Below are 22,851 nucleotides of genomic sequence, written 5' to 3' on the forward strand. Positions count from 1 at the left end.
ACCTCGAGGCGGACCTGCACCTCATCGATGGCTTCACTGCTCGAGGCGGACCTGCACCTCATCGATGGCTTCACTGCCACGGGGGGACCACTTCCAGTACGACGCCAGACGCAGCGTCATACGCCTGCTGCAGTTGCGGAAGGGCAACGCCAAGAAGGAGTACGTCAAGCGCGCCAGGGACCTCGGCGTCGACCCCGTCGCGCCGGCCGACGTCGGCTGGAGCATGGCCTATGGTAACTGCGCCGTCGCCAGCCCGACGGAGCGCGGGGAAGGCGGCGGAGGCGAAGGCCGCGGCCCAAGGGCGGAAGCTAGAGCCAGCCCACCCGGGCCGCAGGAGGTTGAAGTAAGCCAAGCGGCGGCGGCCCTTGAGGATGTGGTGCGCGGCGGGGAAGCGGCGCGCGGCGCCGGCCGAGGAGGCGGCGAGGATGTTGCGGACGGCGAGGTAGACGCGGGTGGCAGACTCAGCGCGGTGCCAGGAGCGGCAGACGAAGGAGGCGACGCTACGGTCGCGCGGGGCGGCGAGGAACTGGAGCACGGTTTGGAGGATGTTGTCGAGCACTCGATCACCTGGTCCGGCGGCGGCGTGGCGCGCGGCCGCTTGGGCGGGGCCTGGTCCTTTTCCTCCTCCGACATGGTGCGTACGGAGGAGTGCGCGGAGGGGGAGGCGACGCTGTACAGATTGAAATCCGGCTTCATCGGCATGGGCATCCGCCGCCCGCCGTCGTGGAGGTGGGATCTTGGCTAACGAAGACGGAGCATGCTGCATGCGCCACCCCCACCGCGGCCTGCGCCCGGAGCCCTCCGCCACCCGAGCTAGCTGTGGCGGCAATCGAAATGGAGCTCAAGGGCGCGCGCGGGAGGAGGCGCTGTCGGTCGGCATCGGGACAGCGTGCTTGAGACCGGCAAGGAGGAAGCCTGGTTGAGGACTGCCAGGAAGTGCGCTGGAGAGAGACGGCGAGCGGGTGGTGGTGTGAAGTCTGAACGGAACTACGGAAGGATGGGGAAAGTATGGACTGGGGAGGAGTTGCTCGGGAGGAGGAGATGGAAGTTAATAGCCAAGTTAATGCGTGTGCCAGACATGGTGGAAATACACTTTATACACGTAATGAGAATACATATGTTGATACACACGTGGTGCTTCTGCGTTTTCATCCTCGGGAGTACCCGGGTTCCGATCGGCATTTTCGACGACTACGTCGACTAATGTACATCAGAACTAACGTCCGGTGATGCGCGCGCGCGGTCTTTCCCTACACCCTGACAAAGAAAATGCTGAGCTCCGTCCCACCGGCGGCGCCGGCGCCGCCGTCCCCGTCTGGACTGACCATGTAAAATGACTCCGAGTCCTTGCTCCCTGTGACCCTGTCGAACCCCGCCCGCATGTACGCCACCTCACCGTCAGCCTCCGCCGCCCCGTCCGCGGGCGGCTCGTGGTCCACCACGTCCCCCGGCAGCACGCCGGCGCCAGCCGACACGGTGCTGAGCAGCTGCATCACGGCGAGGTCGCCGTCCGTGGCCTCCCGCCTGACCGCGTAACCGACCCGCCGCCCATTCACGTACGCCGTCCACATCGCCTCCTCCAGCAGGGTGACGGCACTCCCGCCCCCGCTGTCGCCGCCGCCGTCCGCAGACTTCTTGGACTTCTTCTCGCACTCGAGCGCGATGCGCACGTGGCCGCCGGCGGAGATCTCCTGCATGAGCTTCCCCGTGGGCACGCCGAGCTCGAGCACGAGCGTGGGCAGGCTGCCGGGCCGCTCCTGCACGGCGAGCGCGATGCGGGCGCGGCGGTGGCCGTAGAACGTGCCGGTGACGCGCGCGCCGCCGTCGTGCGGCTTGATGCCGCCGTTGTGGCGGCGCGGGAGGGCCGAGGCCGGGCGGCACGCGGCCGGGGCGAGGATGGGGAGGGAGCGGAGCAGCGCGCGGATGGCCCGGAGCGCGCGCGACGAGGGCTTCCGGATGGCGTCGGCCGCGGGCGCGCGTTTGTCGGAGGGGTCCCGGAGCGTGATCTCCGGCCGCGGCGTGCGGGGCGTGGTGGGCGCCGGTGTGGAGGCAGTGGCCTTGCTCGGAGGCGTGCGCGGGGAAGCAGGGATGGCGCACTGCGGGGTGGACGGTGAGGCGGGCGCGACGGCCAGGCGGCTCGGCGTGCCGCCGCCCCCGGACGTGGGGGAGCGTGGCGGCGTAGCGTGGGACAGCGGGCTCGATGGCGTCGTGCGCGGCATGGCTTGGCGAGCCGGAGCGCGCGAGAGGACGGACGGAGAGAGGAAGTGGCAGGCGAGTCTTCTTGTTGGAGCGTTTAATCTGTCCCGGGCGGCGCGACGTGACGGCATGCACGTCTGCCGGAGTTGCCACGACGTGGTGGCATTACATACACCGACACACGTACGTGCCACCGGTGTAGCAGTACAGGTGACCTCAAGCGATGATTAGTTCGTGTGCTTTGACGGTGGCGAGGACATCACTTCTTACAACTTCTCTCACGATATCTTATTCCGTTTGTTCGTGGGCACTTCGGTTGCGATTATCTTATTTCGAGTTCGTTCGTGCAGTCCACTTCTGCATTACACCCGCATATTGACAATCAGCTAGATGGATATGTTTTTTCTTACAGTATATTTCTTCCTAATCATACACAACTTCTTTTGCTATAGTACCTCGGAGGAACACATCCGGTGCCCACATGTTCATCCTGAAGCAGTGCTAGCTGACTGTTTCAATCAATAGAGAATTGACACTCCAATCAGGAGAATCAAAGTTCAGCAAAAAAAAAAAAATGGTGCGATTAGCAGAGCAAAATGGAGAGCGAAATCGTGGAGCGGGTGGAAACTCAGATTCAGAGCCAGTATAAATGACAACTCCACATCAGTTGCTCCACATTTGCCAAATCAAAAGCAGGTACATCACCAAACCATAGATCAGGTGTGCTCACCAGACAGACATAAAAATCATGCTTCCCACATTATTCTATAGCATGCTCACCAGATGGACATAAACCACATCCTAGAACGGATTAGATCTTGCAGGTTTTGCCGAGACTGGATTTCGCCTGCTTACAACAAGTGAACTAATACGGCAATCCCTCTGGTTATCTATATTGTTTTCCAGTGTTTCAGTAGTCTCATCGTCACGGCGCCGTACTTGAGAAGCAAGCTACATCTCACCACATTCGCTGATAACGCAAGCAAGCTTGGGTCGGTTGTTAGGTCCAGTTGCTACATTTTCAATCTTCCGCAGAACAAGCAGACCATCTCCTAGCACCCTCTGAAATGAAAATGGAAGGCATTAATTCAATTCACAGTACGTCAGTGCTTACTAACATTCCAAGGAAAAAAGGAAATTGTAAAGTTTAGCACTGAGGATACATTTACTAACGCACAGTTTCATGGTCTTCTCATGTCATAGTTACTTCTTAACTGTAATAGATCAAGTAGCGTGCACCACAAATATAGTGTCCAAATGGTTGGTACCTAGTAATACTATAGCATTAAAATGAGCAGTCTTACCCCAAAAACCACGTGCTTGTTGTCCAGCCATTCACACTTTGCACAGGTCAAAAAGAACTGCAATCACATGGTAGGAAATGAGATTTATAATTCTAACACAGATATACTTCTTCTCGAAAAAAAAATTCTAACACAAACATGTAAAAAGGAGACTACTATACAAACGCAACGAAATTCCAGATACGGGCAGATAAGAACAAGACCACTATACAAACGCAACGAAATGATAACATAACAAAGATACGCAGTTGCATTGAGGGGGGAAATCGCAGTTGTTAAAGATGAAAGTACCTGGGATCCATTAGTGTTTAGTCCACTGTTGGCCTGAAAAAGAAGTTCAGGACAGCAGTTTAGATCTAGAAGATGCTAGTTTAAATATATGTATCGAACATATGAATGAAAAGTCCCTGTCATTGTCTGCTAGGAAATGGTAACGAAGAACTAGTAGTCAGTTACACTGAATCCAAACTGTTCTAGAGTAAAACCAGCTAACTAACAAACCCAAGGTGGATGCAATTTTTTCAAGCACACAGGAGGATTAATAAATCAATACTTCCAGAATAGAGACTTGGAGAAAATCACCATTGACAATTCAATATAACTTACAAAAATGCCTTACAATGAGATGATACAATGTGATCGGTGTGCGGCTAACTTAACCTAGTCTATTATAAATGCTGAAAGTGAATTGTAAGGACATACACGCCACAGCACCTAAAAATCCAAGTTTAGATGATTCGCTTCATATTGTGCAGTGTATATCCACAATTAAGCACATCATTTGCAGATCAACATTGTGAAAGAGGCTTACTTAGTTGAGTACTCACACAGTGATAAAAAGGTCCCGCAGAGAAGGACAGAAGGTACAAAGAATAAAAGAGAACTGACGAGAAACGATACAAAATATAGAGAGGGAAAGGAAGATGTACGCAAAAAAAAAAACAAAAAAAAAAACTAAGACATTAGCCAAGCACTGGCTCTTGCAAATAAACATTGCATTATATAAAGTAACATCTCCTGACAACAGTTCCAATTCAGAAAATGAGGTTTATAGATGGAATACCATGGAGAGCAGGCCAGGCCCAGTATGCTTAGCAATGAAATTTTCATCATCAAATCTGGTACCATAGATTGACATGCATCCAGTGCCATCACCCTGCAAGACATGAAGGAACTTTAGTTTATACCAAAAAAGAAAAAACCTTCAGTTCTGAGCAAGGATTACACAAGAACAGTTGGTCACACAGAGCTAAACCACAACAGCCCATAGAGGCTGAAAGCAAGATGCACCATTTCATTAAAAAAAATCAATAGCTCAAGTTCAGCTACATCATTGTTACATAAATGTCAGAGTCTAAAACAGCAGTAGCTAGAAGATTATGTTACTAGTAACTTATTTTGGTGATGCCAAGAGCTATTAGTATCTCACAAACCTTGATGAAGTCACCTCCCTGAAGCATGAAATCTTTGATCACTCGATGAAACTGACACCCTTTATACCCCTGTGGCGTACCTGACTTCCTGCAATCAGCATGTTGAAACTAAGCATACAAGCATATAAAACTAGTAATGCAACCATCCATAATTGCAGACTTGCGGTCGCAGGTTATGTTTTGTTTAGCAACCTAAATGAAACAAACAACAACCACCACCCAGTAAGAAAAGGAACACTCAAACTATTTAATTTTCCCACCTATATCATGACTATCGAGATCGCCTAAGTAGTAGTGCAACAACATATTGAATTTAACATGCAATACAAAAGGAAAGTGCATTCCTCCCAAAGTTATGTGTCCAACCCACCCTTGTGGTCATTATTATACTAGACTATATACAAAATCAAAACGACACCCTTTCAGTGCCCCGACAATTCGACATCAAGTGAAGAGAACATGAGACCACTATGGCACCACCAGACTAGAAGCACGGAGCAAGCATATGGCAAGATATTCAAGTGGCAATGCTCCAGAAAGTATTTGCACTCTGCAAGCTAATAAAAATAATAAAAGCTACACATGCCATATAGTAACACAAAACTAAGCACTAGTACATCTTACACAAGAGGAAGCTAAATGTTTCAAGTGAGAAGGGAATTCAGAGTTGCAGAAGTAGCCTCAGTCATAAATAAGCTTATTAGTAGGCCATAACACCAACCAATCGCCAGGAATCCCCACCTGTGCTCGCCAGTGCACAACTGCCTGCGACCAACAAAAGAAACCAAGTACAGATCCGTCAGAAACGATTAAGCGGAACCTAGGGTTTAATTAAGTGCAGTGCAGCGAGGGTAGTACCTGAAGTTCTCGGCGGTCTTGGGGACGATGTCGGCGAAGAGCTCCATCTTGATGCGGCCGGCCGGGATGGACCCGATGGTGACGTCGAAGAACACCACCGGGTTCTTGGGGTTCGGCGGCCGCTGGTGCCACTCCACCGACGACGCCGTCGCGGACGGCGGCGTAGGCCCCGCGGAGATGGCCGACGCCATGCCGCTCGTGGGACTGCGGGGCGGAAGCTTCCCGAGGTTCGGGTCGAGGGAGGCCGGCGGCGCGCAGTCGAGACGCGAGGAAGACGGAGGTGAGCTCCCTAATGTGCGCCAAGATTCGTGCCACAAGGTTCGAGACCCTCCGCCTCGTATCCGTTACACTGCCATGTGGGCCACCAGCGAGCTTGGGGCCCGCACGTCAGTGTTATCCGGTCCCAATACAAGTCGGTAACCTATACTATATATATCATCGTGATAAATAAATTTGACAGGTGGAAGCAGAAAATCCCCAAATCGATTCGATTAGTCGAAACACCGGAACCAAACCCTAGGCGATCTCGGCGGCGGCGGCGGCGATGGCGGCGGCGAGCCTGCGGAAGGGGAACGCGCGGCTGCCCCCGGAGGTGAACCGGGCCATCTTCGTGCGGAACCTGCCGTTCAACATCTCGAGCGAGGAGATGTACGACATCTTCGGCAAGTACGGCGCCATCCGGCAGATCCGGCTGGGCAACGGCAAGGACACGCGAGGCACCGCCTACGTCGTCTACGAGGACATCTACGACGCCAAGAACGCCGTGGACCACCTCTCGGGCTTCAACGTCGCCAACCGATACCTCATCGTGCTCTACTCGCAGCCCAACAAGATGGGCAAGAAGATGGACATCAAGAAGAAGGAGGAGGAGATCACAAAGCTCCAGGAGAAGTACGGAATCAGCTCCAAGTCGTCCCCGTGAGCGCAGGGCCTCTTGTGTAACTTTGAATCGAGGATTAATCGGTCGTCGTGTAGCTTATGCTCTCCACAGTATTATGTTGTCTTTCTGGTATTTGCGTATTCATGATGATAAACATGACACATCAAGTGGGGTTGTTGTCCTGTGTTTTGATGCTTAGTTGAATTTGGCACTTTAGTAGGTTGGTTGATGTATATGATGCCGGTATCTATGGTCAGTTAAATTGCAATATCTGCCTTGGAAATTCTGATTGCTCAGATTATGGTACCCTACATGGATATTAACTGAAATCTTTTTAGAGACCAATCTACTTAGGTCTATGTGAATTGCGATGTTGGTTTGATTCGTCTTGTGCTTATAAGGCTTCTGCATTTGCAGAGTTACTAATAATTTACTTGGGTGTATGTGGATTGCGATGTTTGATGTTCTGGTTACCTAGATGGGTGCTTATCAGGTTTGTGTGTTTGCTAAGTTTGATGTGTATGATTGTTTCCTGCTGATTGGACACATCTGGGCGCCCTCGGCAGAGGATAAACTCTAGAGACTCATCACATGTATTACCGTGTGCCAATTATTGTGAATTTCACTGTCAATGGCACTATTAGATGCCAAGGGTGATGGTATACTATTGATGCTTGCTATGGTTGGTCAGGGCTGGTTGTGCTAAGGAAGGTGTTTTATCTTTTTTTCATTGGTCATTGCTTCCTTAACTGGTGAAAGGAACCGAGGAAGTAGTTTCTAGAGTGATCTATAGGAGACAATGAACAATCATGAGTACTTGGGTTTTATTAGAATATAGTGCTTCATAAATCCCTCTGCTTGCTCTTTATCACGAATCCTATTTGTGTGGTCAGGAAAGTGAGTACTGTTCATGCAGTAGGACCTGTGTGTGTGGCTATCTAGGTGTCCTCATCCTATCCAGTCCATTAGTCAGACTTTGAAGTGCCAACTTAGTTTGTTTAGGTGGTCACCATGGATGATGGCTCAGCTGCAACCTCTCCTCCTCATGTACCTCTACTTGTATGGCCATTATATAACACTGCATAAAGAGAGAGACTAGCTAGCCAGGAAGCTACATAGGCAGGCGGTGTGCATCCTTGTGTCTGAGAATAAGGACGAGAGAAAATGCAGGACTGGGCCGGCGTGTTCATCCCACTGGTGTTGTTCATCCTGCTGTCGCCGGGCCTCCTCTTCCAGATTCCAGGCAAGTGCAGTGTCATCGAGTTTGGCAACTCTCACACCAGCGCGGTGTCCATCATCGTCCACGCCGTCATCTTCTTCTGCTTCGCAGCGGTCTTTCTCGTCGCCATCGGGGTGCACATCGACCTCGGCTCTTGATTGGTCCTCTGAATCCATTCTAGGCTTGGTATGTTGTTTCCTGTTTTCACCATCCATAGGTTTGGTATGCGGCTGTGCTAGAGTTCTCTGGAAGTTTAGGTGTTCTTCTGTTGCTTCCTGTGTCACTATGTCGCTGTGATCAAAGATGAAACTGGTCCTTTGCTTGTAGCTAGATTCGCTCACCTCTGGAAATAAAGTTTCATTTCTGTAACTTGTTCCATGTTTCAGATTGTTTGCATTTTGTTCTCTGAAATTGTTCTGATGTGGCTGCACTGACGAACCAAGTCGGATTGAAATGAAGGTCGACACAGAGTTTGTGGTTCCTTTTCTTTGATAGAGAGTTGGGTGTGGAGCCTCGGTAGTGAGGATGTGAGTGTTGCAGCCTTGCAGGAAAGGAAGAAAGAGACGAAGCAGAACCAAGTCCTGCTTTTGGGATTTTCTGAAAGTGATATGACCATTGTTCAGTACATTCATTCATCAGTCCGTAACTGAGCTTGGATTTGGTGGGCTGTATCTGTCTTGGCTAACTTAGTGTACTTGCTTGTAGCTAGTTGTGAGAAATGAGCAGGCAACATTAAGCTACTGACAGTAACATATACTCCCTCCGTCCTCATTTAATCGACGCGATGCTAGACTACTCACTTAAGGATTTCATACTAAGCTCGCGTTAATTAAATCCGACCAGAGGAAGTAATTTGCAAACATACACACATAGACCAGTTAAATGTTCAGTAAAAAAGTAGCAGGAAGCCAGGAACGTCACATCTTCAGCTTGGTGTAGTACACAAGCAAAGATGATCCGAAACACAGGTGATCTAGTCCATGGAGACCGACGCAACCTTGGAGTCTCAGAAGCTGTGATGGGCGTGTTCTGTTATCTAGGTCCACTTCAACACTTGAACTCGCCTGCTGCAGCTAGTGACAATTCCAAGCCGGCCGGCCGGCCCTGGACGGCACGGCACGGCACAAACACCATTACTATCGTCGTCATCGTCGTTCTATTTATAGAAGCATACTGCTGGGTGCACTGAAGAACTGCAAGAAGTGAGATCCATCCATGGGGTCGGGCGACTGGGGCCCGGTGCTGATCGCGGTGGCCTTGTTCGTGATTCTCACGCCGGGGCTGTTGTGCCAGATCCCTGGAAACAACGGCCGCGTCGCTGAGTTCAACAGCATGCAAACCAGCGCCGTCTCCATCGTCGTCCACACCGTCATCTTCTTCGGGTTCTGCGCTATCTTCATGATTGCAATCGGAGTCCACCTCTACGCCGGCTAGCATAGCATGAACCCTCTGTTCCTCATCTTCTTTCCTGTCGTGTATGCATGCTTGGCTGCTGTTTTAGAAACTAGTTGGCTAGAGTAGTAGTAAGAGTGGATTTGTGCTTTGTGCTCGATTGAGTTGGTTCATCTTAAATTTTCTGTATTATTATGGTTTAATTTGTCACCAGTTCCGCAACAGGTGATCAATTTGATTGGAACCAAACAAAAAAAGAATGTAACATGCCAATGGATGAATCCAATCAAAGAAAAGTGATATATATATCGTTTTGAATTTCAGTATGGTTCAGTAAAAAACAGTAACAGTGTCTGCAGATTTGACGCGAAAACTTTTGCAAACACATCACAGTCAGTAAAAATAGTAATAGGTGCAGTGTCTGCAGATTTCACATGCAGCGTTGCCGCCACGCGAGGTTGAGCTACTACTAACAAGAATTTTGCAGTCTGCCTTGAGCTGCACCTGCCGCCCACGCTCCTTGGCCACCTCCTCTGCCCGAGCTGATGCCCTACGTCAAGCTTTCTAATATGCTCCTGCTGCCATTTCAACCAGAATGTCCCTTAGGTCACAAGAATTTTAAACACAGAGCAGTTATACTGTAAGGTACAGCAATGCTTTAGGCAGTTAAAATCCTCAAACAGGATTCTCATCCACTCAATATGCACTGCGGGATCAGTTTTTCTTGATTTGTAGATTGTAATTCTAGGAGTAGATGAACAATCTTGGATTCAAGGACTACATCTGAATTTGGTACATTGGCGAATGATGATTTGATGAGTTCTTATGCTTTGGATGCGGTATTATCGGTTACATGTATTTACTCTGGCGTGCACGTCCGAGGTCATCTATTTGGAAATTGTACTCTCTACTGTATCTGTAGAAAGAGGCCTGACCATGTGCTTGGTAATAGCATGTAACACTTTGTTTGCCTCAAAAAATCTCACTGGTAAATTGCATGGTTTGTTTACCTAACCAGAGGTTTGTTATCATTAGTATCAAATGAGAAAAGGGGCTTCTTCTGTTGAAGTTCTTAAATAGCAAGTTCTTCAACAACAAAAGAGAGGGCATTAACAAAGCTATTACAGAAATTCTAACTTTCCAGAGTTTAGGTGGAGATATGCCCTGAAGTGGTTCAAAGCTATGGCTAGACCTGCAGCTATTAATGGTAGTTCCATTGAAGATTTGTGGGTTAACTCTTTTTAACGGAATCCTGTCAAGGAAAAAATTGTACATTATTGTCACAAGATGCTTCACAAGCTTTGTACTTTCTCCTACGTGATGCTTCACAAGCTTTGTACTTTCCCCTTCGTGAAATGGCTAACATACAGTGACAAGAGCTACATTTTGTGCTGCTCAACACAGTTTACAAAAGGCTAGCACCGCTGCAATTTACTACTTAAGCATGACAGCTTGATGCCCCTTGGAAAGAGAGAAATACAGAACAAAGTGCTCTTATCTACAAGTTCTTCTGCTTTCAGGCCCGGTGGCACCAATTCAGAAAAAAAAAAAAAAAAAAAAAGGTATTCCTGATGGCACATACAGGATGAGCATGGCTATGCAAGTTAAGCCAAAGCAGATCTCTTTGAATAGAAGATTTTAAGGCAACAAAGTAATAGTGTATGCTAATATTATTCCACCCGAACTGCCGAACAGTTTAACTAATGATATAGGATACATGATGATATCCACTTGATATTTTAGTTATACAGGATTTCCTCAACTGGAAACTCCACTTGATATCCAACTAGCTAATATGCATCAGCTGATTACTTATCGCCATTGTTGAGCACGGCAGCTAGACCCAGTGGCAAGTTAAACTTCATTGACGACTCCTGCCTGGCCACCTTGGAAGGAAAGATGAGAACATCGGGCGTCAAATTAGGCAAACGGGATAATCCTTGGCCACCTCCTCTGCCCGAGCTGACGCCCTCTGGCAAGCTTTCTATCTGCTCCTTCTGCAATTTCAACCAGAATGTCTCTTCAGTCACAAGAATTTTAAACACAGAGCAGTTATACTGTAAGGTACAACAATGCTTTAGGCAGTTAAAATCCTCAAACAGGATTCTCATCCACTCAATATGCATTGTGGGATTAGTTTTTCTTGATTTGTAGAGTGTAATTCTAGGAGTAGATGAACAATCTTGGATTCAAGGACTACATCTGAATTTGGTACATTGGCGAATGATGATTTGATGAGTTCTTATGCTTTGGATGTGGCATTATCGCTTACATGTATTTACTCTGGCGTGCACGTCTTGAGGTCTGAATCCCATGTGCTTGGCAATAGTTTGTTTGCCTCAAAAATCGCACTGGTAAATTGCAATGTTTGTTTACCTAGCCGGAGGTTCATTATCATTAATATCAAATGAGAAAAGGGGCTTCTTGTGTCGAAATTCTTAACTAGTAAGTTCCTCAACAACAAAAAAGAGGGCATTAACAAAGGTATTACAGAAATTCTAACTTTCCAGAGTTTAGGTGGAGATATGCCCTGAAGGCCTGAAGTGGTTCACAACTATGGCTAGACCTGGAGCTATTAATGTTAAATCCAGTGAATATCTGTGGGTTTTTCAGGGAATCCTGTCAAGGAAAAAATGTGTACATTTTTTGTCACAAGTTGCTACACAAGCTTTGTACTTTCTCCTGCGTTAAATGGCTAACATACACTGACAAGAGCTACATTCTGTGCTGCCCAACACCGTTTACAGAACGCTAACACCACTACAATTTAGTACAGTACTTATAACCATGACAGCTTGATGCCCCTTGGAAAGAGAGAAATACAGAACAAAATGCTCTTATCTACAAGTTCTTCTGGTTTCAGGAATTCCTGGTGGCACCAATTCAAAAAAAAATCCTGATGACACACACAGGAGGCACACCATAATTTTATTACCAGGCCAGTAAAAAAAGATGAGCATGGCTATGCAAGTTAAGCCAAAGCAGATCTATTTGAATAAAAGATTTCAAGGCAACAAAGTAATAGTGTATGCCAATATTATTCCACCCAAACAGCTCAACAGTTTAACTAATGATATAGGATACACAATGATATCGACTTGATATTTTAGTTATACAGGAGTTCCTCAACTGGAAACTCCACTTGATATCCAACTAGCTAATATGCATCAGCTGATTACTTATCACCATTCTTCAGCAAGGCAGCTAGACCCAGTGGCCAGTTAAACTTCATTGACGACTCCTGCCTGGCCACCTTGGAGGCCCTAAAAGGAAATATAAGAACATCAGGTGTCAAATTAGGCATCAGGATAATCCTACTGAACAAGTGGTTGATCAATAAGAATTCAGTACATGGACCAAAAAGCAGAAACTTATCGCAGACTTATTTGTTTACATCCTCAAGGAACTATGAGCAGCGGCAATCTGTGCCTGTGATGACCTCAACTGCCCTTATTAATATTTCATTTTCGTGTTGGAGATCATCATACCATATTACTCGTAGATAAATGCATAATAGAAAAATCGCTAGAGGACAGGCACAGTTACACAGCAAAAAACCATGCTAGCTACAAGGGACTTATTTAAAATCGGAATCGCTTAGCCAAGGCCACAGAAAAACATGCCATGAGATATATAGGTAAATTAGTTCACAGCACAAACTAGTCAATACTGAAAATGGAGAATTCCTATAGTTCAAGAGGTGTAACTTAACCAGTAAGCAGCTACACTGGATATCTCTCTCACTGTAATTAGTTCGAAAAGTGTCAACCCAAGGAGATTGAACCGATGCTGATAGCTTCATAAAGATACTCAGGGCAGGAAGCCTAAAGGACAGGTAAATGTACACAGCGAAAAGTATGCAACTATGTGGAACGAATTTAACATCAGAATCACTTAGCAAAGGCCACAGACAAATATGCAATGAGATATATAGGTAAACTAGTTCGCTGCACAAACTCGTCAACACAGATAAAGGATTATTCATACAAATCAACAGGTGTAACTTAGCCAGCAAGTGGCTACATCAGGATACCTCTTTCACTATAATCAGTTGGAGAAGTTTTGGCAGCGACTTAGCAAACCAAGGAGATTGAACTGATGCTCGTAGCTTCATAAAGCTACTCAGGGCAGAGGTAGGCTATAAGGTGGCACTCCACAGGCCTAAATCCAAAATGCTTACAGTGACTGGGCCATCCAGTGGGCAATTTGTTGGATCACGTGCCATCCAAGCTGAAATCATCGGGCGGGTGCGTTTTTTATCAGGCTAGTATTGCTTTGTAAAGTGAGTTTAGCCATTCTTGTAGTGTAAGATACTAGTAGTAGATATTTTGCCGATCTGTGTAGGGCTGAGCCAACGCCTAAAAATTCCCTCATTTCTAGGTGTAATTCTGTGGTGTGGTATATATGCTCACAATTAGGCTTCGGATGCGGATCAAGGATCCGTCCAGCCACCTGCATCTAATATACTACAACCGTAATCTTTCCTACACGTCACCACCGGCACCGGCCAATGTTGCGAACATCAGAACAGAACCAAGCGCGCGTTCTCCAGATGCGGGGATGATTAAAAGTTAGTACGCGGAACCGCGGGGAGAGGGGGGGAGGATTCCGTCTTACTCGGCAAACGCGACAGCGGAGGCGGAGGTGCCGGTGGGCGGCGGCGGCGGCGGGGGCAGGCATGCGGCGATGGTGGAGAAGCCCTGGCGCTGCTTGTGCTTGAGGTTGGATTTGCAGTGGATGAAGACGATACCACGGCGCTTCACCACCTTGCAGAAGCTGCACAGCCGCTTCACCGACGCACGGACCTTCATCTTCCTCCGAGCTTCGTGCTCCCGACCTTCGATCCGATTCGACGCGCCGTATTGGGTTTTGGTTCTGGTCTTGGTTAGGGTTCCCTTGTGTGGATGGATATTTGTCGATGGGTCGGTAGGGGTAAATGCTGGCCCAGGCCCATGGGCACTCCATGGTCTCTAGAATTAGACATGAGTAAAATGCAACCACGGTACTACCTCAACTTGAAGAGCAAAAACAATACTATCACTGAATTTTTACATACGCGAAGTACGGTATCTAAACACGAACAATGTTCATTTAGGTCACTGCCTCACCGTATAGAGATGTATTTGTCCAATGGACCAACGCACGACAGTGCTCGACCTCGCCATCCACAAGGGCAGGATGGGAGGCACACTGAGGAGCAAGCCTCGGTCCCACGTGTGCCTAGTCTCATGTGTCGTCGCACCACACCACCGATCGCCCCTCGAGCGGTTGAGTGGGATAGGATTCTTTTTTGAGGTGGGGTATTGAGAAAGAGCTTAGGATGGAAAGAGTAGTAGTTTGATAGTTTTTTTGTAAAATAAAACACACTTACAGCGTCAAGCTAGCAAATATGTCTTTGTATGGTGAGCCAATGATCTAAATGAACATAGTGTTGTATTTAGGTACATCACGTATTCGAAAGGTCGATAACCGTATCAATTTGTTTCTCCAAGTTGAGGTAACGGGGCTGCATTTTACTCATTAATATTTTAGTTTTGTTCATTTTTTTCTTTTTCTCCATTTACATAAATTATATATGACAGATTCTTCTCTTGAGAAACAACGGGTATAATATTGAGACATATCACACATCATACATGAAGGTTGGAGTCACAAAGCAAAAGGCGTATTGTAAAAAAAAAAGTATTATCTTCGTTCTAGATTGTAGTATGTTTGGAAAGTTGATCCAACTTTTCAAAACATACTAGTACATCTTGAAATAGAGGTACTACTAATTAGGGACCTCCTCTAAGCTTACTAAGCATCCACATCGAAGAAATTTATGCCAAAACTAGTCAACCAAAGTCTATGGTCGTGACTGTAGGATAACGTTGCATAGAAAACAAAAATTTTCCTACCGCGAACACGCAATCCAAGCCAAGATGCAATCTAGAAGATGGGAGCAACGAGGGGATGATCAAGACTAACCCTTGAAGAGATTCCAAAGCCTATAAGAGTAGGCTCTTATTGCTGCGGTAGACGATCACTTGCCGCTTGCAAAAGCGCGTAGAAGATCTTGATCACGATCGCTTCCGGCGCCACGAACGGGCAGCACCTCCGTACTCGGTCACACGTTCGGTTGTTGATGAAGACGACGTCCACCTCCCCGTTCCAGCGGGCAGCGGAAGTAGTAGCTCCTCTTGAATCCGACAGCACGACGGCGTGGTGTCGGTGGTGGTGGAGAAGTCCGGCGGAGCTTCGCTAAGCGTGCGGGAACTATAGAGGAGAGAGGGGCGGCTAGGGTTTGGGAGGGGGCGCCGGCCATCTAGTGGTGCGGCCACCTTGTGGTGCTTGGGGTGGCCGGCCCCCTCCCTTGGCCCCTCATTATATAGGTGGAACCCCAAGAGGTGGTGTCCAAGTCTTCGAATAAGACCCGAACCAAAACCTTCCATAGGAGGGGCAAACCTAGCCCAACTAGGACTCCCACCCAAAGGTGGGATTCCCACCTCCCATGTGGGGGTGGCCGGCCCCCTATGGTGGAGTCCACTTGGGACTCCACCCCATCTAGGGCTGGCCGGCCATGGAGGTGGAGTCCCTTGTGGACTCCACCTTCCTTGGTGGTTTCTTCCGGACTTTTCTAGAACCTTCTAGAACCTTCCATAGAACCTTCCGCGACATTTTATTTCACATAAAATGACATCCTATATATGAATCTTATTCTCCGGACCATTCCGGAACTCCTCGTGATGTCCGGGATCTCATCCGGGACTCCGAACAAATATTCGAACTTCATTCCATAATTCAAGTACTACCATTTCAACATCCAACTTTAAGTGTGTCACCCTACGGTTCGTGAACTATGTGGACATGGTTGAGTACTCACTCCGACCAATAACCAATAGCGGGATCTGGAGATCCATAATGGCTCCCACATATTCAACGATGACTTTAGTGATCGAATGAACCATTCACATACGATACCAATTCCCTTTGTCACGCGATATTTTACTTGTCCGAGGTTCGATCTTCGGTATCACTCTATACCTTGTTCAACCTCGTCTCCGACAAGTACTCTTTACTCGTACCGTGGTATGTGGTCTCTTATGAACTTATTCATATGCTTGCAAGACTTTAGACGACATTCCACCGAGAGGGCCCGGAGTATATCTATCCGTCATCGGGATGGACAAATCCCACTTGTTGATCCATATGCCTCAACTCATACTTTCCGGATACTTAATCCCACCTTTATAACCACCCATTTACGCAGAGTGGCGTTTGATGTAATCAAAGTACCTTTCCGGTATAAGTGATTTACATGATCTCATGGTCATAAGGACTAGGTAACCATGTATCGAAAGCTTATAGCAAATAACTTAATGACGAGATCTTATGCTACGCTTAATTGGGTGTGTCCATTACATCATTCATACAATGATATAACCTTGTTATTAATAACATCCAATGTTCATGATTATGAAACTAATCATCCATTAATCAACAAGCTAGTTAAGAGGCATACTAGGGACTTCTTTGTTTGTCTACATATCACACATGTACTAATGTTTCGGTTAATACAATTATAGCATGATATATAAACATTTATCATAAACATAAAGATATATAATAATAACCACTTTATTATTGCCTCTAGGGCATATCTCCTTCGATCTCCCACTTGCACTAGAGTCAATAATCTAGTTTACATTTGTAAAGATATAACACCTTGGCCTTATGGTGCTTTATCATGTATTGCTCACGGGAGAGGTTTTTAGTCAACGGATCCGACACGCTCGTAAACGTATGTATTTTGTAATTCATTTGCGTCTCAACGCATCACTCATTTCCAAATGAGTCGGCATTAAATATGTTTGGTCTTTTGGTGGAACCTTAATTCCGCGGTGCTGAAATATGTCACTAATATTGTCACACACAATATAGCTTCAAAGTTCGACTCGTCGTAAATACACCAAGTTCTCAAAGAACCTCATGACTTAACATCCTTTGTCATTGTCAAAACAATGACATACTCTGCCTTCTTTTGTAGAATCCGTCACAATATTTAGAACTCTTCTAAATCTAGCATAGACAACTTCTAGCTCATTGTGCTACTTTTAAACAACACTTAATCTAATTTGAGATTGAAATTATATTTTATATGTGACAAAAACAATATCGGTGTAACACCTTACGGCGATTTGTTTGTCATTTCTTCATACAAAAATATATATATATATATATCCTTAGTTCTTCTAAAGTACTCAAGGATATTCTTACTTGTCGTCCAATGATCATCATATGAATCATTCCGGTATATGCTCATAACACTTTATAGCACATGATATCTGATTGTGTACATATTATTCGTGATCTATAATCACTCATGTGTTTTTACTCATTGAGTGTCAGATACACTCAAGTCTTGTTAAAACATCACATGACAAGAACATTTTCTTAATATTTCTATATTGAACTACTTCAATATCCATCATATGTACTTTGACTTAAACTTATTTATGTGTTTCAATCTATCTTCATAGATCTTGACACCGAATTTGTTTCGATCCATATCCTTTCATTGAAGTTAATTCTCAATGAAACCTTTTTAATCAAGTATATAATTACATCATTTATAACCAACTATATGTCACCTACATAAAGTATTATAAATGTGTCTTAGCGCTCCCACTTAATTTCTTGCAAATGCAAGCCTCTTTATCGTTTCTGATGAAATCAAAAACTCTTTGACTATTTCATCCGGTGAAGATTCCAACTCCGTGATACTTACTTCATCCAATTGAAGCTTGTATACCTATCTAGTATTCCACGGACCAGCAAAACTCTTGGTTGTATCTTGTATACATACTTACGTTAAGTAGTGTATTTTGCCATCCTACTAGCATATCTCATAAAAGAAATATGTAGTGATTACTAGAATAATCCACATAGACTATAAGCATTGCTACGGAAGATCTAATCTTATCGTATTCAACTCTTTGAACTTTGTCGTAAACAATTTTTCGATAAGTCAAGCTTTCTTCAAGGATATTTCATCCAAGTCTATCAATTTCATAGATCCATTTACTTTCATAAAGTATTCATCTATCTTGGATTTCATGGCGCATGGCCATTTTAACGGAGTCGGGGCCCATCATAACTTCTTTGTTTTGTAGTTGGTTTATCATTGTTCAAAATCAATCCTTTGTCCACAAATCATTTATTTGATCACAAAGTAAACCATACCTACAAGGTTCAATATGTACTTCGATCTCCATGGCTAAAACACTTTGTAGTCATGAGAGCCATGATCGTCGTGGCCGCTTCCGAAACTAATTCCGATGCTTTGCGCTACTACGATCATTATGCTCGGGTTCATAAACCTTATCAAATTATATTGTCCTCCCACTCAAATACTTCACTCGAAACAATTTCTCGGAAATAAGAAACATTGACAAACACTTTTGTCTTTATCTTGTGGGAAGAATTCCCAATTAAATCTCCGGGATAACCAACAAAGACATTCATCCGATTTTGGTTGACTATTAGGGTTTATACCCATGCCATAACTTGTATGGTGTCATTTCAACGGATCATGATGATGCTCTATTCAAGTGTAAAAGCGGTAGTCACTAAAGCATAATCCACAAAAATATAATGGCATCAATATTTTATCTCATCATTGATCCAACAAAGTTTGGACATATCTCTTGGATACTTCATCATCACTATGATACTCCAAGAAACGTAAGTTGTAGAACAATTTCATAACTCTCTTAGATGTTCGCTAAAACTCGTAATTCAAATATTTCCACCATGATCCAATCATAGATATTTGATTTTTCTATTACGATGATTTCCACTTCATGCTGAAATTTATTTGAATCCTATTCAAATGTTTCAAACTTTTCCTTATTGAATATATCCACATATATACTCAATTCATTGTTTGAAAGTTTTCATGAAGTAGAAGAATCTTCCGCACACAACTATGCCCGATGAACCACATATATCATTATGTATGTTTTCACTAAGTTAGTTTGCCCGTTCAACTCTTCGGCCTATGAACGGTATTTCAGTCATTACCTTTTAGAAAAGATTTTGCAAGTGCCAAACGATTCAACAAATCGAATGACTCCAAAAATCCATTTGCATGGAGTTCCTTCATGCGATCCTTTCTAACATGACCTAAATTGCGGTTCCACAAATAAGTGGAATTTCAAATCATTTGCCTTATGGCATTTTTAGCGTCAGTGTTATGTATGTGTGTTTCACCATTAAGATTTATAATAACTTATCCATCGTACATGGAGTAATGTCATAATTTGAACAACTCATTGTTTTCATTTGACCAGAGCAAAATAACAATTATTAAGTTCTTTATTATAAATTCTAAGGGCTAGATAGAATGCCAACGACGAACATAATAACACTTTATTTTGTTCCATACGTGCATTCCTATCATATTCCTTGTCAGTCACTTAGGCCATTGTATTCTTGTATTGCGTTGTTTTGTATGACACTTCATACCAACCAATATGGTACTAATACCCAAGAATTTCATTGTGTGACTTAACTAGGAATACAACCATAACATGTATATCATTTATATACACCCGAGCTAGACTTTCTAGTCTTTTCTTTTCTTTTGCCAAAATATCTTTTGCAGTTTCTCTTTTAGCTTTTCTCATTATTCGGAAAAATATTTCAACATCAATAACTTCTAGGTTTGTTGGTCAAATACCAATAACCTTGAGGTTCTTACTTTGAAGTTGATCATCATATGACAAGTGTTTCAGATTTCACTATTAGTAAATTTGTAATATGATGAACAATTTCACTCATAATTTTATCCATCAATTCATGATAACTTTCCGAGACCATGTCCGTACATGCTAGGCTCATAAAGTTTAAACCTTAGTATTCGCATATGCAAATCGGCTTGCACCCGTTGGAAGCACACGTAGAATCTATAACACCCGATCATCACGTGATGCTTCGAAACGACGAGTCTTAGCAACGGTGCATACTAAGGACAATCACTTCATGGATATGCGAATATCGTTAGTGCCCCAATAGTTGGAGGATTGGGACGCCTTGCGTCTTCAACCTTCGTACATTCCCATAAAACTTATGAGTTTATGTAGTCTCACCAAATTTATATTCTATCATCTTGCAATAAGGTCTTAGATATCACATATATCTCGTACCTTGATTATATCACGAAAACTAAATTTTCAGCTCCTTACTTTTCAAACAGATTTGAACTTCAAGTTTCACGGAGACAAGATAACTTTAGGTACTAATTGAAACCATAGCTCTCTGAATCAACAAAGTGAGTTTCACTAAATGTTTGCAATAGGACTTAATCATTTCTTGATTCATTAACAATACGGTACCAAACCGTAAAGTTTCTAGTCGTATTTTAACAAGTATTTCTATCTCAATTATAAGACTAGCGCATAGTAGTAAACGGATGCCAATACTACAAAATTAATTCAAAATACTACTCGGACTATGTTTATGATAATTAGTTCATGTTTTAATCTAATTACTAATGAACTCCCACTTAATACAACATCCCTCATAGTTGTTAAGTGGTACACGATCCAAATCCACTATACCAAAACCGATCATCACGTGAGATGATGTAGCTTCAATGGTGAACATCAACATGTTGATCATATCATCCATATGACTCGTGTTCAACCTTTCGGTTTCCGTTGTCCCGAGGCCATGTCTGTACATGCTAGGCTCGTCAAGCAAACCCAAGTATTCTGCGTGTGCAACATGGCTTACACCCGTTGTATGTGAATCGTTGAATCTATCACATCCGATCATCACGAGATGCTTCGAAACGACGAACTGTTACAACGGTGCATACAAGGGGAGAACACTTTATTATCTTGATATTAATGTGAGGGATCATCTTATAATGCTACCGTCGCGATCTAAGCAAAATAAGATGCATCTAAGCAAAATAAGATGCATAAAGGATTAACATCACATGCAGTTCATATGTGATATGATATGGCCCTTTTGTCTTTGCGCCTTTGATCTTCATCTCCAAAGCACGGACATGATCTCCATCATCTTCGGGCATGATCTCCATCATCGTCGGCGTAGCGTCAAGGTTCATGGCGCCGTCTTCATGGTTGTTCACCTCATGTAGCAATTATTACAACTACTTTGAAATACTACTCAACATGAAATTTAAAGACAACCATAAGGCTCCTGCCGGTTGCCACAATACAATAATGATCATCTCATACATATTCATCATCACATTATGGCCATATCACATCACCAAACCCTGCAAAAACAAGTTAGACGCTCTCTAATTTGGTTTGCATATTTTACGTGGTTTAGGGTTTTCGATATAGATCTAATCTACCTACGAACATGAACCACAACGTTGATACTAATGTTGTCAATAGAAGAGTAAATTGGATCTTTATTATAGTAGGAGAGACGAGACACCCGCAAAGCCTCTTATGCAATACAAGTTGCATGTCGAACGAGGAACAAGTCTCATGAACGCGGTCATGTAAAGTTAGTCCGAGCCGCTTCATCCCACTATGCCATAAAGATGCAAAGTACTCAACTAAAGATAACAAGAGCATCAACGCCCACAAAACCATTGTGTTCTACTCGTGCAACCATCTATGCATAGACACGGCTGCGATACCACCTGTAGGATAACGTTGCATAGAAAACAAAAATTTTCCTACCGCGAACACGCAATCCAAGCCAAGATGCAATCTAGAAGATGGGAGCAACGAGGGGATGATCAAGACTAACCCTTGAAGAGATTCCAAAGCCTATAAGAGTAGGCTCTTATTGCTGCGGTAGACGATCACTTGCCGCTTGCAAAAGCGCGTAGAAGATCTTGATCACGATCGCTTCGGCGCCACGAACGGGCAGCACCTCCGTACTCGGTCACACGTTCGGTTGTTGATGAAGACGACGTCCACCTCCCCGTTCCGGCGGGCAGCGGAAGTAGTAGCTCCTCTTGAATCCGACGAGCACGACGGCGTGGTGTCGGTGGTGGTGGAGAAGTCCGGCGGAGCTTCGCTAAGCGTGCGGGAACTATAGAGGAGAGAGGGGCGGCTAGGGTTTGGGAGGGGGCGCCGGCCATCTAGTGGTGCGGCCACCTTGTGGTGCTTGGGGTGGCCGGCCCCCTCCCCTTGGCCCCTCATTATATAGGTGGAACCCCAAGAGGTGGTGTCCAAGTCTTCGAATAAGACCCGAACCAAAACCTTCCATAGGAGGGGGCAAACCTAGCCCAACTAGGACTCCCACCCAAAGGTGGGATTCCCACCTCCCATGTGGGGGGTGGCCGGCCCCCTATGGTGGAGTCCACTTGGGACTCCACCCCATCTAGGGCTGGCCGGCCATGGAGGTGGAGTCCCTTGTGGACTCCACCTTCCTTGGTGGTTTCTTCCGGACTTTTTTGAACCTTCTAGAACCTTCCATAGAACCTTCCGCGACATTTTATTTCACATAAAATGACATCCTATATATGAATCTTATTCTCCGGACCATTCCGAACTCCTCGTGATGTCCGGGATCTCATCCGGGACTCCGAACAAA

General features: G+C 45.1%; 5 protein-coding genes across 5 annotated transcripts; 3 read left to right on the forward strand and 2 right to left on the reverse strand.

The window, feature by feature from the left end:
• Positions 1–2,840: 2,840 nt before the first annotated feature.
• LOC124704658 (peptidyl-prolyl cis-trans isomerase CYP22-like) lies at positions 2,841–5,997 on the reverse strand. Its single transcript, XM_047236928.1, has 7 exons — positions 5,792–5,997; positions 5,675–5,698; positions 4,934–5,021; positions 4,564–4,656; positions 3,792–3,824; positions 3,501–3,557; positions 2,841–3,258 (listed from the first exon to the last, which is right to left on the reverse strand). Exons 1-7 carry the CDS (start codon positions 5,980–5,982, stop codon positions 3,148–3,150), a joined length of 597 nt encoding a protein of 198 aa, XP_047092884.1. The 5' UTR covers positions 5,983–5,997; the 3' UTR covers positions 2,841–3,147.
• A 274-nt stretch (positions 5,998–6,271) lies between these two features.
• Positions 6,272–6,954, forward strand: LOC124700993 (splicing factor 3B subunit 6-like protein). The gene has a single exon (XM_047233056.1). It carries the CDS (start codon positions 6,336–6,338, stop codon positions 6,711–6,713), a length of 378 nt encoding a protein of 125 aa, XP_047089012.1. The 5' UTR covers positions 6,272–6,335; the 3' UTR covers positions 6,714–6,954.
• A 644-nt stretch (positions 6,955–7,598) lies between these two features.
• LOC124700994 lies at positions 7,599–8,259 on the forward strand. The gene has a single exon (XM_047233057.1). It carries the CDS (start codon positions 7,836–7,838, stop codon positions 8,046–8,048), a length of 213 nt encoding a protein of 70 aa, XP_047089013.1. The 5' UTR covers positions 7,599–7,835; the 3' UTR covers positions 8,049–8,259.
• Positions 8,260–8,968: 709 nt separating this feature from the next.
• On the forward strand, positions 8,969–9,324 carry LOC124700995. Its single transcript, XM_047233058.1, has one exon. It carries the CDS (start codon positions 9,106–9,108, stop codon positions 9,322–9,324), a length of 219 nt encoding a protein of 72 aa, XP_047089014.1. The 5' UTR covers positions 8,969–9,105.
• Positions 9,325–12,253: 2,929 nt separating this feature from the next.
• LOC124700996 lies at positions 12,254–14,149 on the reverse strand. The gene is made up of 2 exons (XM_047233059.1): positions 13,900–14,149; positions 12,254–12,545 (listed from the first exon to the last, which is right to left on the reverse strand). Exons 1-2 carry the CDS (start codon positions 14,091–14,093, stop codon positions 12,458–12,460), a joined length of 282 nt encoding a protein of 93 aa, XP_047089015.1. The 5' UTR covers positions 14,094–14,149; the 3' UTR covers positions 12,254–12,457.
• Between the last annotated feature and the right edge of the window lie 8,702 nt (positions 14,150–22,851).

The sequence above is a fragment of the Lolium rigidum genome, chromosome 3 (genome assembly GCF_022539505.1).
Source record: "Lolium rigidum isolate FL_2022 chromosome 3, APGP_CSIRO_Lrig_0.1, whole genome shotgun sequence".
NCBI classification, from domain to species: domain Eukaryota; kingdom Viridiplantae; phylum Streptophyta; class Magnoliopsida; order Poales; family Poaceae; genus Lolium; species Lolium rigidum.

Bases quoted from the DNA above. Each gene is read 5' to 3' on its own strand.
- LOC124704658 (XM_047236928.1), bottom strand. From the start codon at position 5,982: ATGGCGTCGGCCATCTCCGCGGGGCCTACGCCGCCGTCCGCGACGGCG. The intron at 3,558-3,791 runs GTACTTTCATCT...ATGTGATTGCAG, and splicing joins TAAACACTAATGGATCCCAG to TTCTTTTTGACCTGTGCAAA. The intron at 3,259-3,500 runs GTAAGACTGCTC...TTTTCATTTCAG, and splicing joins ACAAGCACGTGGTTTTTGGG to AGGGTGCTAGGAGATGGTCT.
- LOC124700993 (XM_047233056.1), top strand. From the start codon at position 6,336: ATGGCGGCGGCGAGCCTGCGGAAGGGGAACGCGCGGCTGCCCCCGGAG.
- LOC124700994 (XM_047233057.1), top strand. From the start codon at position 7,836: ATGCAGGACTGGGCCGGCGTGTTCATCCCACTGGTGTTGTTCATCCTG.
- LOC124700995 (XM_047233058.1), top strand. From the start codon at position 9,106: ATGGGGTCGGGCGACTGGGGCCCGGTGCTGATCGCGGTGGCCTTGTTC.
- LOC124700996 (XM_047233059.1), bottom strand. From the start codon at position 14,093: ATGAAGGTCCGTGCGTCGGTGAAGCGGCTGTGCAGCTTCTGCAAGGTG. The intron at 12,546-13,899 runs GTAAGACGGAAT...ATTTCCTTTTAG, and splicing joins TCCGCTGTCGCGTTTGCCGA to GGCCTCCAAGGTGGCCAGGC.